At 47.0% G+C, this 13,581-nt stretch overlaps 1 protein-coding gene across 2 annotated transcripts in view; it reads left to right on the forward strand.

The window, feature by feature from the left end:
• The window catches only part of MAML3 (mastermind like transcriptional coactivator 3), a 447,607-nt gene that overhangs the window by 424,356 nt on the left and 9,670 nt on the right, over positions 1-13,581 (forward strand). For both annotated transcript variants that reach the window (XM_043485961.1, XM_043485970.1), the window contains exon 3: positions 10,187-10,432. In XM_043485961.1, the coding sequence (XP_043341896.1) occupies positions 10,187-10,432 (246 nt within the window). The remainder of the gene's footprint in view (positions 1-10,186; positions 10,433-13,581) is intronic.

A 13,581-nucleotide genomic window follows, 5' to 3' on the forward strand; every position in this document is an offset into this window, starting at 1 on the left:
TTACATGAGCTTGATCACATACAGCTCATCACAGACAATCAGTTCAGTTCAGCAAATACTTATTCTGCTGCAGCTGTGGACGTAGCTCTGTGCTGATGCTGGGAACGTGTGTGCGTGTGTGCATGCTCAAACTCTTAGGCATGTCCAACTCTTTGCGACCCTGTGGACTGTAGCCCACCAGGCTCCTCAGTCCATGGGACTCTTCAGGCAAGTATACTGGAGTGGGTTGCCGTGCCCTCCTTCAGGGGATCTTCCTGACCCAGGGATCGAATCCTGGTCTCCTGCATTGCAAGCAGATTCTTTACCGCTGAGCCACTGGGGAAGCCCCAGTGCTGGGAGACCCATAATGAAATCTGTAGACCTTGCAGGAGTGTTGCCATAAGGTAATATCCTACCAGAAAATTACTGCTTATAAGCATTTAGAAGGGCTTCCCTAGTGGTTCAGCAGTACAGAATCCGCCTACTGATGCAGGAGACGCAGGAGATGTGGGTCCCATCTCTGGGTCAAGAAGATCCCCTGCAGAAGGAAATGGCAACCCACTCCAATATTCTTGCCTGGGGAAATCCTGTGAACAGAAGAGCCTGGCGGGCTACAGTTCATGGGGTGACAAAGAGTCAGACACAACTTAGCAACAACAGAAAGCATGTGGAAAGTTGGAACTTCCTACCTCTCCACGAGTTGCTTAGTAAGAAATAGTGGTACAACCATGTATATATACCATGATCATGAGCATGGAAAATGTATTATTGTACTGGGCTGGAAGCTGAGAAGAAACATAGAAACATATCAGAACATTCACATGGTTGCCTGTGAGTGTTAAAAATGAAAGTTGTCTTTTAAAAATAATACATTTTTTAATATTTATTTATCTGGCTGCACTGGCTCTTTGTTGCAACAGACAGGATCTTAGCTGCAGCCTGTGAAATGTTAGTGGTGGCATGTGGGATCTAGTTCCCTGACCAGGGATGGAACCCAGGCACCCTGCATTAACAGCATGGAGTTTTATCCACTGGACTACCAGGGGAGTCCCCTTTCAGACATTATTTTTAAATTTTCCCAGTGATTGTGGGGAGGGTGAAAATCAGCAAAACGTGTATTTGTTGAAGAGTCAAAAGTCTGAGTAGGAATGCTTTCCTGCTCACTGAGAACCTAGAAAGAAAATCAAGTTTAAAGTCTTAGACCCCATTATCCTAGGAATTAAGTTAGAACCAGAGACACAGCACTTCCTTCACCCTGACTTTCTAAAGCTGCATGATCAAGAAGTCATAGCAGTAATAGTGATAACAAGCTATTTGTTGTATGGTCAGGACATGCCAGTCACTGGAATCTCGATGGAGCCGAGTTTCTACCCAAGCCTATTGGGTTCCTCCCATGTAAACTGCTCCTTCTTAAAAGCCGAACAAAGAGCTTTCCTGCACCCATTTAAACAGACTTAGCATTGCACCCCCAAGTTACTGTCCTGTGCATGATAAGCTTGCTAAATTGGTATACTACCTCAAAACTCAATCATCTTGGTGACAGAGCCACATCATAAAACAAACTTTTTTATCCAAACTTCCTCAGTAATCTGCTGAGACAGAGGAGTTTATATGGGGTGGGTCTCTTGGGGCACTGCTATGAATTTATTACAAGCAACTCTCCAAACCCACAGTGAAAAATTATTCTGGACAAGGACAAAGAAAGTCTTTAAAAGAAGCCACCATCCTGAAACCAAGTTTCTGCTCTGACACTTGATCAACTTCAAAGAGAATTCTAAGGTTTTATTTTATTTTGTTTCTTCCTTTCCATTTCTGGTTGAATGGTCTAATCTTATGCCCTTTCTTTAAATGTCAAAGTTGATACCACAAAGGCATCCTAATTTTGGGTATCAGGCAACATATAAAACATGATGTATATTTTTGTGCTCTTTCAGCTTCATCCTTTGATCCCAATAGAGTGTCTACCTTTTTCTTCTATTCCCATTCCTCTCCCCCACCCCCCTCCTTCCCATTTCTCTTTACTCCAGAGCCCTCTTGGGTGGTCTGCTCAATTTAGACCAGATGCATGTTCTGGTCAGTGGAAAAAGTCAGAATCCCAAAGACTGTGGGACATCAGGCAAGTAACTTAACCTCTCAGAGACTCAGACATTTTATTTTAATCAACAAAATAAGTTTGATTACACAGATGAAAACACTCATACAGTAAGGTGCCCCATACGCGTTAGTTGTCTTCTATTGTTGCTTTGGACCTTTTTCATGTCTGAAGAGGGAACTTTCCTCAAATCTTAGCTTTCCTACTGTCTATCAGACCAGGAGACAGGAAGCCTAGTGGCGTTTGATGCTTTCTCCCTGAGCAAAGGAGTTGAACTGGCCTCACCCATCCCTGGATCTTGGCTGCTCCTCAGCCTTTACAGCAGAGCTGCAGGAACACTGACCTTTCTGGAAGAATCACAGCATAGGCTTTTTCCAGAATTCTTAAGCTTATACTGCCTGCACAGCCCTCTGAAAATTAGATCTGTTCCAACTGCAGAAGAATTTGCAATAGAAACCTCAGTGGCTCAGCACTCTGACTTGCTTTGGCAAGTGCAGGGTTTGTCATCTAATCAGGGCACAGACAGCGCTGACGGCCCAGGTTGCAGTCAGGGCTCAGACACCAGGATTATTTGCCCCAGTGAGTCTCAGCATACGCGGCATCGTTCTGATCGGTGTGTGTGGTCAGTCGCTCAGTTGCGTCTGACTCTGTGACCCTGTGGACTGTAGCTGGCCAGGCTCCTCTGTCCATGGGATTCTCCAGGCAAGAATGTAGGAGTGGGTAAGCATTCCCTTCTCTAGGGGATCTTCCTGACCCAGGGATCAATCTCAGGTCTCCTGCATTGCAAGTGGATTCTTTAACATCAGAGCTACCAGGAAAGCCCTCTGGTTATCCTGGGGCATGTTAACTTGCACCCAGAGACTCTAGATCTGGAGACCTGGAGTAGAGTCTGAAAATGTGCATTTCTAACAAGCTCCCAGGTGATGCTCTCGATGCTGGTCCTAGAACCACACTTTGAGAGCCGCTGGTTTAGCCCGTCATGTTTCCCCAACAGCCAACCCCACCCTGATAGTGGAGGAGGTTTTAGCACCTTCTTAGCCATTTCCTCTCTATAGCTCATTCATCCCCAAAGTTTCCCTTGTCGAGGGAGGAGTCCTACTGGATATGATGTCCATTTGAGGAGGTGAGGGGTAGAGACCAAGCTGTCAGGTGGCCTCCTGAGCCTGAGAATGCCAGTTCACCAACCCTAAGCCCCGGGGAATCCACCCAGCTCCGCAGTGGGTGTCGGATTCTGACACCAAACTGCTGAACTCCTTCCCAGCAAGTGTGGTGTTCTGCGTGAAACGTCAGCTTCCACCTTTGAAAAGACTTCCTCTTTCTGAAACTTAAAACTTGACCAGTACCTTTGCAGGAGAAAGCACCCCGAGAGTGCTGATAGGTTGGACACAGAAGCGGCGGGATGTGTATAAAATCTAGACAAAATTCCATTTGGGCTGTTTTGGTTTTTTTTTAATTACTTGACCCGCTTAAGTGTGTGTGTGTGAAAAGCACAGATTTGTTTTCTGAGACATGCCTTTTGTTTCTATATTAATTTTACTTTTCCCTACCGTGAACAATCCTCCTGTCTCCCCCCATTTCCTCCGGCACCCACTTCCTTCCCAGTGACGCCCGGCGAGGAGAGGGTGGCGAAGTGCGCCCCGGAGCGCGCAGCGACCTCCCCGGCGGCGGAGCAGCTCTCAGGCCGAGGGCCGGGGGCCCCGAGGCGGCTCTCCCGGTCCCCTCGGCCCCCCGCGCTGCCCCCGCCGGCGCCCGGACCTCCGGGTCTGTTTCTTTGTTAAGAACGCCTGCGCGGAGAGGCATCTTCGGCCCTTCAGGGGCGCACGGGTTCCACTCCTGACTTCTCAGTCCCCAAAGGGCTTGTAAGCACAGAGGCTCGAGTCGAGAGGCTAAATTACGCCCCAGGGGGCTTCTTAAGTAAAATCCTAAATTTCATTTAGGCTCTTCGTAAGCCCTCCGATGGCGAAGCCGCTAAGCCCAGGCTCGCCCGCCCCCGGCGCCGCCCTCCCCGCGCCGGCTTCGCGCAGACAGGGGCGCAGGGTTACGGGGGAACCCTGGCCCTCTCAGGCGGCCCGCCCCCCTGGGTCTGCGGTACGCCACTGTCCCTCCCCTCTCGGGTCGCCACCGCGCCCATCACCTCCCCCAGCTCCCGGCCCTTCCGCTTTCCTTCCTCCCCCACCCCCCACTGAAATCGCCCTCCCCTCGGGCTGGAAGCAGAGTAGGTAATAAGAAACCAGTTCAGTGTCAGTCGGATAGAGGGGGGAGATAACCCCAGAGATACACGGCAATGGAGAGAGAACTCGTTTTGTGTAAAGAGGCCTCGAGTCACCAGGGAATTCCTGGATTGTCTCGGGCTGTCGTGTGTGATGTCCATCACGCCGTGCGAACACCATCTGCTCGGTATTATGCTCTCAGTTGCCAGGCTACCTGCTGTACGCAGTAACACTTGACTGCCTGGCTCCACGCTCGCAGCGTTAGCCCAGACGCGCCGGGCGGGGGGACCGGTGGGGGAGAAAGGCGAGTCATGATTAAGCCATCTGCAGGCTGGGGGCGGGGGGACACGCCGCGCGGGCGGAGCGGGCGGGCTGGCCGCGAGGGCCGGGCTGACACCACCATCTGCTGGGGCAGAGGCAGAACAGCAGCTGTTCCTTGTTCCCCACCCCCAGCCCACCCCCCCCAGAACACCTGAAAAAAGGCTGAAGCCCTCGGCATCCTCCAGACAGTTCTCCACTGAGCGCCCCCTACCCCAGTCTCCATCACCACCCGCAGCCTCCCCTCCAAGGAGCCGGCAGCCTTTGGTTCACCGCCAGCAGCCCCAGCCCTTCTCACCCGAACACGATGCATTTCTTGAAAACACGTAAGAGACATGAAGCTTCCCTGTGCATAGATTTATAAATAAACAGCTGGCTGCTCTTAAGAGATATTTTTACCACAGCTGTTTTTTGAAGTAGAAAACGGCCTCTTAGGGGGGAGGTAGGGTGTTTTTTATACCTCCTACCTCTCTCTCCAGCCCATAGAAAATTGCTAAGATTTTTTTCCCTGGAGGAGAAGATACGTAAAATATATTCATTGGTTTTGATGCCCACCGCCCCCCCTCCTGTATTTTACTGAAGAGTGAGAGCTTTGGGAAGTAATGAAGATCTATGTAGTCAATTGGATTTCTGAGAGGAAGAGAAGGAATTAAGATTCTGAGTGGAAGGCAAGGGAGGTCGTTGGGCAGGGGATGGAGTGGAGAACAAGCTAGTAATTAAAACTAAAAATACTGCATCATTTGGCTTCAAGGCATTACATTTCTGGTGACGAAAGCTCAGCCTGGCTTTCTCTAATTGCACACACAGTGTGTGTCCTCCTTAGAAACAAGAGCTGTGGCTTGAAATCCTGAAATTCGACAGACTCTTGCTCATTAAGAACTCTTAGGCTGGAGGTTAAAAGCCACCATGTCAAGTGAAACAGCTAATGGCCTCAGCCAGCTCAATTTGTAAGGGAGTCACTTGGCGTGGCTTCACACTTGGCATACACACCTAAGGCTGGGGCCCTAGCGTCACTCACCCACTGCTGAATGCAGCAGAACTGGTTGGGAGAGGTGTGTCAACCTAGGCTCACCGATGTTTCCTATGGAAGGAAGCCCTTTAAAAATGCACATAGCCCTCCTGCCTCTCCGGGTTCCATTCGAGTCACTGCAGGGAAATCGGTCTTCAGGTCTTCAGTGAGAAACCTGAAGGCAAAAGCTTCGAGAGGGAATCATTCGGGGAAATACATAATCCTGGGAGGTAATACCAAACTTTCCCTTTGGGAAGGGTTTTTCCCACTGTGCTTTTGAAGTACAGCACCACCCCCAGCCCCATCTGAAAGTAGAGCATTGCTATGAAATCTTTCCTAAGCCGAAATGGCCTGCAGTGAGTAAGCAAACACCTTAGGACACATCTTGCCAAGAGTGTGCAGAATAAATAGAGATAAAACACAGATGCTCACAGAGTTCAAAGCTGTGGCAACTCGCTGCTGAGATGCTGAGTGTAGTTCCTGGGGGAGGGGCTTGACAGTGCCCCTCTCACAGCTGGGGGTGCCTGCTGTCTCTATAATCACTCCCCGCAAAACAAACTCTGATGATGTTTTAGATTTTCACCTTTTTCTATAAACTCTAAAATCTTCTTCAGATGTCTCCTGGTTAGCAAAACCAGGTACTAGTGTAGGTCTTCTGTAAAAGCTAAGTGGCGTAAAGTGAGCTTTTGAAAAGTGGGTGATACCTATATTTATTTTTGGTCCAGGAAGACGGGGACGAGAAGTGCTGAGATGAATCTACATCCTCACCTTATTTGCCTCTCCCTTTCTTTCTGGGTGGAGAGAAGGCTGGGAAAGCAACTTATCACTACTTACCACTTCTGGGCAAGCTCCCCAGGTACTTGCGGGCTGATCTCATAGGACAAGAATATCTCAGAGTGCACAAAGATAAACGGGGCCAGCCCACACCAGACCTCTCATAAAACCAAGCTGAAGAAAACTTGATCTCCCCTTGGGTCTCATTTTCTTTTCCCACTGTCTCCTCCTTATCAAAACTGGAGGTTTCAAATATGCTGAAATACACAGAAAAAAAAAAAAAAGCTGTGTATCTGTATTTTCGCTGATTGGTTAACTGTCTGTTGTGTGAATTCCTTTGTTAAAGTGTTAAGTCAGTTGGCCATTTGTCTCCAAAGGTGGCAAGAAACAGATTTATCCCACTGGAAGAAAGGGTTTGGAAAACAGGCAACAAGTTTAGGGGGAAAAGAAAAGAGTAAAATATCTTGACCTCTGCAGGGATTAGTCTTAAAGTAAACTTTTTGGTAGCATAAAGTTCCAGGCATTATTGAATATGTGGTATTTTTATTAACATAAATATTTCATAACTCTCTACCTTTTCATTGTCTATGTACAGAGAAAATACTCAAGGACAATAAGTTTTAACTTCAGCAACATCACACTTGCATTTGAAAACTAGAACACAGTGTATTTGTGGGACAGACACTGTATATTTAGTTTACAAGCAATTCTTAGGTTCACTCTTGGCACCACGGACCCATAGTCCAGAAACAAACCTGTGCTTATGGAAAGAATACTGAATGTAGTCTCAGAATCAATGTTTCAGTTCTGTGAATGCTGATTCTTCCATTTACTGACTGTGTGGCCTGGGCCACCACACTAACCAGAGCTTTTTTAAAAATATTTTTAAAAATTTTATATAAGTATAGTTGATTTACATTGTTATGTTTCATTTCTGCTGTACAGTAAAGTGACTTTTGTATATATATATATACACACATTCTTTTCATATTCTTTTCCATTATGGTCTGTCACAGGGTATTATATATAGTTCCCTGTGCTATACAGTAGGACTTTATCCATATATATGTTTATCCATCCTATATATAATAGTTTGCATCTGCTGATCCCAGACGCCCAGTCCCTCCCTCCTCAGCCACTCTCCCCTTGGCAACCAGGAGCCTGTTCTCTGTATCTGTAAATCTGTTTTTGTTTCATAAATATATTTATCTATGTCATATTTTAGATTCTACATATAAGTGATAACACATGGTACTTGTCTCTCTCTGCCTGACTTACTTAGTATGATAATCTCTAGCCCCATCCATGCTGCCGCAGGGGCAATATTTCAGTCCTTTTTGTCACTGAGCAGTATTCTATTGCATATATGTGTACCACATCTTTATCCATGCATCTGTCGATTTAAGTTGTTTAGATTTAGGTTGTTCCCATGTCTTGGCTATTGTGAATAGTGCTGCTGTGATCACAGGGTGGCATGGATCTTTTCAAATTACAGTTTTATCTGGGTATATGTCCAGGAGTGGGATGGCTTGATCATATGGCAACTCTATTGTTAGTTAGTTTAGCACTACTAACCCAACCTTCTTGAGCTGTTGTTACCTGGATGAGAGGAGTGGTGGGTTTTTGTTTGTTTTTTTGTTGCTTGTTTTGTTTTGTTTGGGTACTAGGGGGAGGGAAGAAGATCCAACACCATTCTATGTTTTGAGAGGAAACTCCCCTCAGGGTTGAGTGTATTGACACTGAAGAGGAAGAAAAGTGAAAAGGGGACAACTATTAAAATCCAGTTTGACTGCATGTTTTTAATTTAGGATGGCTCAAAAGAGGCAGATAAAATTCATGTTGTTCACCAAGCAGGCTTGTTGAATGCATTAATGAAGGAATGCATTAATACTGATGGAAATACCATGGCAAATAGAAGTAATATATAAAATTTGATAACTACTAAACATCCATTTAAGACAGTTTTGTGTCTACATCTTTATAACCTTAATTTCCTTCACCACGTATAACTGAGACTAATAACCAGTAGAAACTGATTTCATAGATTTTACAATAAGGAAGTCTTTCTTAAAAATCCAGTCTAACTGCCTAAAAAAAAATTTGATGTAGATTTATTCACATTTGTCTCATGATCTCAGTCTCATAACTGTCCCTCACAAAATGACTGTGTATGTCCTTATCCATGTATTCATGTAATTTGTATACTTCAGACAGCAGCTTCTCCTTGTTCAGATTAATTACTTGAAACTTGAATGAATTAAAGGGAATCTTTCTGCAGAATGATCAGATAATACTTTGCCATTACGAGGTGTGCTTGGTAGAATGAACAGGAAAGGAAGCATCAGGAAACTACATCTTATGGCCACACACCTACTTTTCCCATCAGTTGTTTGTTCCCAAAGGTCTACACTGTTGGGTTGTTGCTTTACCTCTGAGCACATTCTCAGAGGAGTCGCCTGGGCTCTGTATGAGGAGTTCCCTAATCTCCTGTTCCTTAAGGACTGGTCCTTAAAAGTTGACATCCTTTGACGGACTGACATAATTATTGAATCTAGAGACCCAGTTCAACCCCCAGCATTTAAATTATCTCAGACACCTGAGACTCAATTCTGTTTTTAAAGATGTTAAGAGATTCGGTATCTTTGGTCAGTGTGAAGTGAAGTGAAGTCACTGTCGTGTCCGACTCTTTGCGACCCCACGGACTGTAGCCTACCAGGCTCCTCCGTCCATGGGATTTTCCAGGCAAGAGAGACTGGAGTGGGTTGCCATTGGTCAGTGTAACACATTCCTAATTCTTCCCATCAACAATTCTCACTAGCAAGATTTGATTGTTTTTTTGTTGTTGTTGTTTTTGTTTTTGCGTATGTCAGAGCTTTCAAATGTCACAATTAATTAGAATTTCATCAAATAGCAGTTCTGCTGATTAATCAATTCCAGCAGCATTCTATAAATGTCTCTCCTACTAAGTAAGTAGCCCATTTTGGCCAGGCAGGCAGTAAGGATGAAGAGGCAGTCAGGCTGCCTCATATCAGACTGAAAATGAGCCCCACCTGAGGGCTTATTCCCTTTCCTTCGGAGGAACACTGATGGTTAGCTGAAAATGCAATTCTTATTCTTTAGCCAGGGCTTCCGTGGTGACTTAGAGGATAAATCGTCTGCCTGCAATGTAGGAGACCCAGATTCGATCCCTGGGTCGGGAAGATCCCCTGGAGAAGGAAATGGCAACCCACTCCAGTACTCTTGCCTGGAAAATCCCATGGATGGAGGAGCCTGGTCGGCTACAGTCCATGGGGTCACAAAGAGTCGGACACGACTGAGCAACGACACGTTATTCTTTAGCCAGTCCTATCAGAAACAGGGGCTTCCCAGGTGGCCCAGTGGTAAAGAATCCGCCTGCAATGCAGGAGATTTAAGAAACATGGGTCCCATTCCCCAGTTGGGAAGATTCCCTGGAGTAGGAAATGGCAACCCACTCCAGTATTCTTGCCTGGAAAAACCCCATGGACAGAGAGCCTGGGTGACTACAGTCCCTGGGGTCGCAACAATTGACACGACTTAGTGACTAAACAACAACGACATCAGAAACAGACTGGACCTGGCCTCAGATTCCGCGGAGCCATTGCCGGCCCCCTGTAGCCCCTGCAGCCCCACTGTGTTAAGAGATTGGAGGACCGCTGTGTTCTCTTTATGGAAATGTAGTGTGTGCCTCTGGGGATCCCATCCCCCTGTGCTTTCATTCGGATGTGAAGTCACCACATTCACTTCTTTCCTCTCTTCTCTTGCCTTCTCTTCCTGTTCTCCCAGGAGCAGCACCCAGTGGGGCTTCCCCGGACCACGGGCCCCATGCAGTCCTCCGTGCCCCCGGGCTCAGGGGGCATGGTCTCCGGAGCAGGGCCTGCGGGGCCAGGCTTCCTGGGCAGCCAGCCCCAGACAGTCCTCATGAAGCAGATGCTCATTGACCAGCGGGCCCAGCTGATGGAGCAGCAGAAACAACAGTTCCTGCGGGAACAGAGGCAGCAGCAGCAGCAGCAGCAGATTCTCACGGAGCAGGTAACTCATGCCCGTGGTGGGCTTCATGCGATTCGCAAACATTTCTGCAGGGCCTGGTGTCTGTGAGCGAGTCTCAGGTCTCGTCCTTCATCCAGAAAGTCACTGGCCAGCACCTCCCGAGACTACAGAAGAGCCTGAAGAATTTAGACCTTTCCATTAGTTAGGTTTTTTTCTTAGAATGAATTGGTTTGTTCTGAAAAGACAGGCTTCAGCCATGCATTTGAAGACCCCCTTGCCAGAGACCTGTCTTCAAGTCTGGCTTTTTGCTTCTGGCTTCTGGTACCGGGGGTCTGTGGAATCAGCATGGGGGTGGTGGGGGTAGAAGGGAGCTGGCTTACATTCTTCATAAATTCTGATATTCCCAGCGGGAAGAAAAAAGAAAATAATTCAGAGAACTTTGTTTCTTGGAGGAAAGAGTCAGAAGGGGGGATTGAGAAGAATTCTCACAGCGTTGGTCATGAACAATGGAACGGGAACAATTGCAGAATAATAGGGCCCACAGAACTACTTGGAAACCTGAACTCCGGGTCACAGAAAGGGTGCAAACTTGAGAAAAATTCCCAGCAGCTTTGAAAACAGCTCAGGAAATCTTTGAGTTAAAGGCCTAACACAGAGAAAGCTTTACCTGAGGCGTGTTTGACCACCGTTGACACATAATTCCTCCGGCTTTGAAAGGAAGCCTTGCTGTGGGCTGCTCCTCTGAGTGTCAGTGTCTTGTTTTTTAAGAGGCCCTTGCCTTATTTCATGTTATCCTGAGAGAGGCCTGAGGTCTTCCATCTAGGCCGTCCCTAGATGGCTCCAGTGGGGGGTCTGACCCATGCATCTTGCCCTTCTGTTATAGGAGCCATGTAAGGCTCAAGGGCCACAGTTACCCTTCTAGAATGTTCCTAATAGGATCTGAATTTTGGACATTTATCAAGCATCCTCCACCACACCCTTTCTATACAAGGACCAGAGGCACGTTGAGGTCCTTAGTGACCAAGAGCAGCGTTCAAAGTAACACCAGTCATCCCCCCGCAAACAGAAAAATTGCACAGTTCACTTAGCTTCCCTTTTTCGCTTTTGTTCTTGAACAGCTGTGTAATTATCTCCCTTTTTACTGAGGTCAGTCAGCCGCCTGGCAGCTCTTGTACAAACAAACCTCTGTCCCTCTCACCCTGCGTAAGGTCTGTGACAAGGAACCGCACTCATGTCTCTCGGACAGTGATAAATGGGGCTCCCAAGGGGAACACGGGGAAGCTGGGCTTTGCAAATCCTCCCCTAGCCAAGCCTAGGAAGTGTGCGATGTGCCTGGTCCTTTAAGTGATTGTCTTGGATGGGTGTGCTATGACCATGGCACAAAGGGGAGTCGGGGTAACCAGGCCAAACTTGGCTGTGCCAGTTCAGGGGTGTCCCTGCTCAGTGAGACCAGCCAAGCCCAGGGATGAGGAAGGAGGTGGAAGGAAGGAGAACCGCCAAGGATGGTGCCCACAGACCACGGGGCCAGAGAGCGCGGGACCCTTCAGAACCCGGGACGCAGAAGACAAGACACAGGGCTCCTCAGAAAAGCTGGGGAATGGGAAATGGCAAGCAAAAAAAAAGAAGAGAGCGTGTAATTCCTTAATGACTGTGTGTACCAAGAGCTGAAGAGGCAAGAAAAGACCAGTTTACTCTGGGCCACATCTTTTGCTTGTGGTATGATTCTGGAAAAAAACCGCTTCACCTCTCTCATCTGCCGAATAGATTTTCCTATTTCCCAGCCTTGTTCCCGATGTTCTCCTGAGGCACGTGTGTGAAATCTTTAGGAAACAGCACCAGGTGGGGCTCTGTCACATGACCCTGGTGTCACGGAATGTGATGTCAGCTGCAGCCACAGGTGCCAGCCATCCGGTGGGACCGGCCAGAACTGGGGCAGAGGGATGGAACATGCCCCCTGCCCCTGGGGACAGTGCTTATCGATGCAGCTCCCTGGGGATCTACACTCTTGAGGATGAATGTGGCCATATCAACGCCAAGCTGATTTTCTTGGTCCCTGCAGCAGCAGAGAAAGTATCTTAACGTTTTCAATTTTGCCAACAGCGTACTGGGAACACATGGGTTTCCCCAAAAGGACATGGGAGGGAAAACAGAAAGACTGGGGACCTGGCATATCTTTGGGAACATTCAGATGGTTCTCAGTGGACTTAGAAATCAGAACAGAGCAAGTAGAAACCAGGTGTGAATTCACATTTAATGCATTTTTCTCAGCGCACAGAGCGTGTCAGCTGCCGTCCGTTCACTAAGGTTCAGTGGATCCTGGAATTTTAGATCTGAAAGAAATGTTAATCATGAAGTCTCTTGATTTTACACATGAGGAAAACTGAGGCAGGGGAGCTGACATGATTTTTTTTTTAGAGATCACAGAGCTAGCGAGAGCCAGAGGCTAGACTGGCACCTTGGAGCCCCTGATTCCTGACCCACAGCCCACCACCCCAGACTCCTTCAGGGTTTATACCCATTTGTAGGTGGGACACTAAAATTCTTAGATAATATGGGAAGTTTGGCTTCAGAGAAGCTTTTAAATGCTCAGCTTACTTTCAATAATGTTCTTAGATTGCTGCCTAAAAGATTAGCATGTTTCCTGTCTATGCTGTGTCTACACAATTAATTCATTTCAACAGCAAAACACCATGGTAGGCCCTACAGGATAGGGTGAACAGAGGCCGTTCTTTTCTTCAGTTGCCAGAGTGCTGGCTGGCCTTGTCAACAAAAAGAGAAAAAAGGGAAAAAAAAGAAAGAAAGAAAAAGAAAATTATAGAGCTGCCCAGGAACAAAAACAAGAGAAAAAAAATAGAAATAAACACATGTGTTAAGAAGTGGTCAATGTGTGTTATTTTTATAATGAACACTCTGAAGAGCAGAACCCTGGTTATTTGTTTTTCTAGCCCTTGCAGATGAAAGGTGCTTAATGAATATTCCACAGCTGCAGAGGAGGTTAAATGACACCCCGAAGGTCACCCAGCTACTTGACATTAGACCCAGAATGAAAATCCCTTTCTTTGCTCTTTCCACCTCATTCTTATTTTCTCTCCCTTTTCACATTCAGCATGATAATGATACATAGTAGCCTCCCCAATATATTGGTAACAGCACCAGCAGTGCAGAAGCCCAGAGACTGGAAGAAGAAAAAC

This window comes from Cervus canadensis, chromosome 1 (assembly GCF_019320065.1).
Source record: "Cervus canadensis isolate Bull #8, Minnesota chromosome 1, ASM1932006v1, whole genome shotgun sequence".
Classification (NCBI taxonomy): Eukaryota; Metazoa; Chordata; class Mammalia; order Artiodactyla; family Cervidae; genus Cervus; species Cervus canadensis.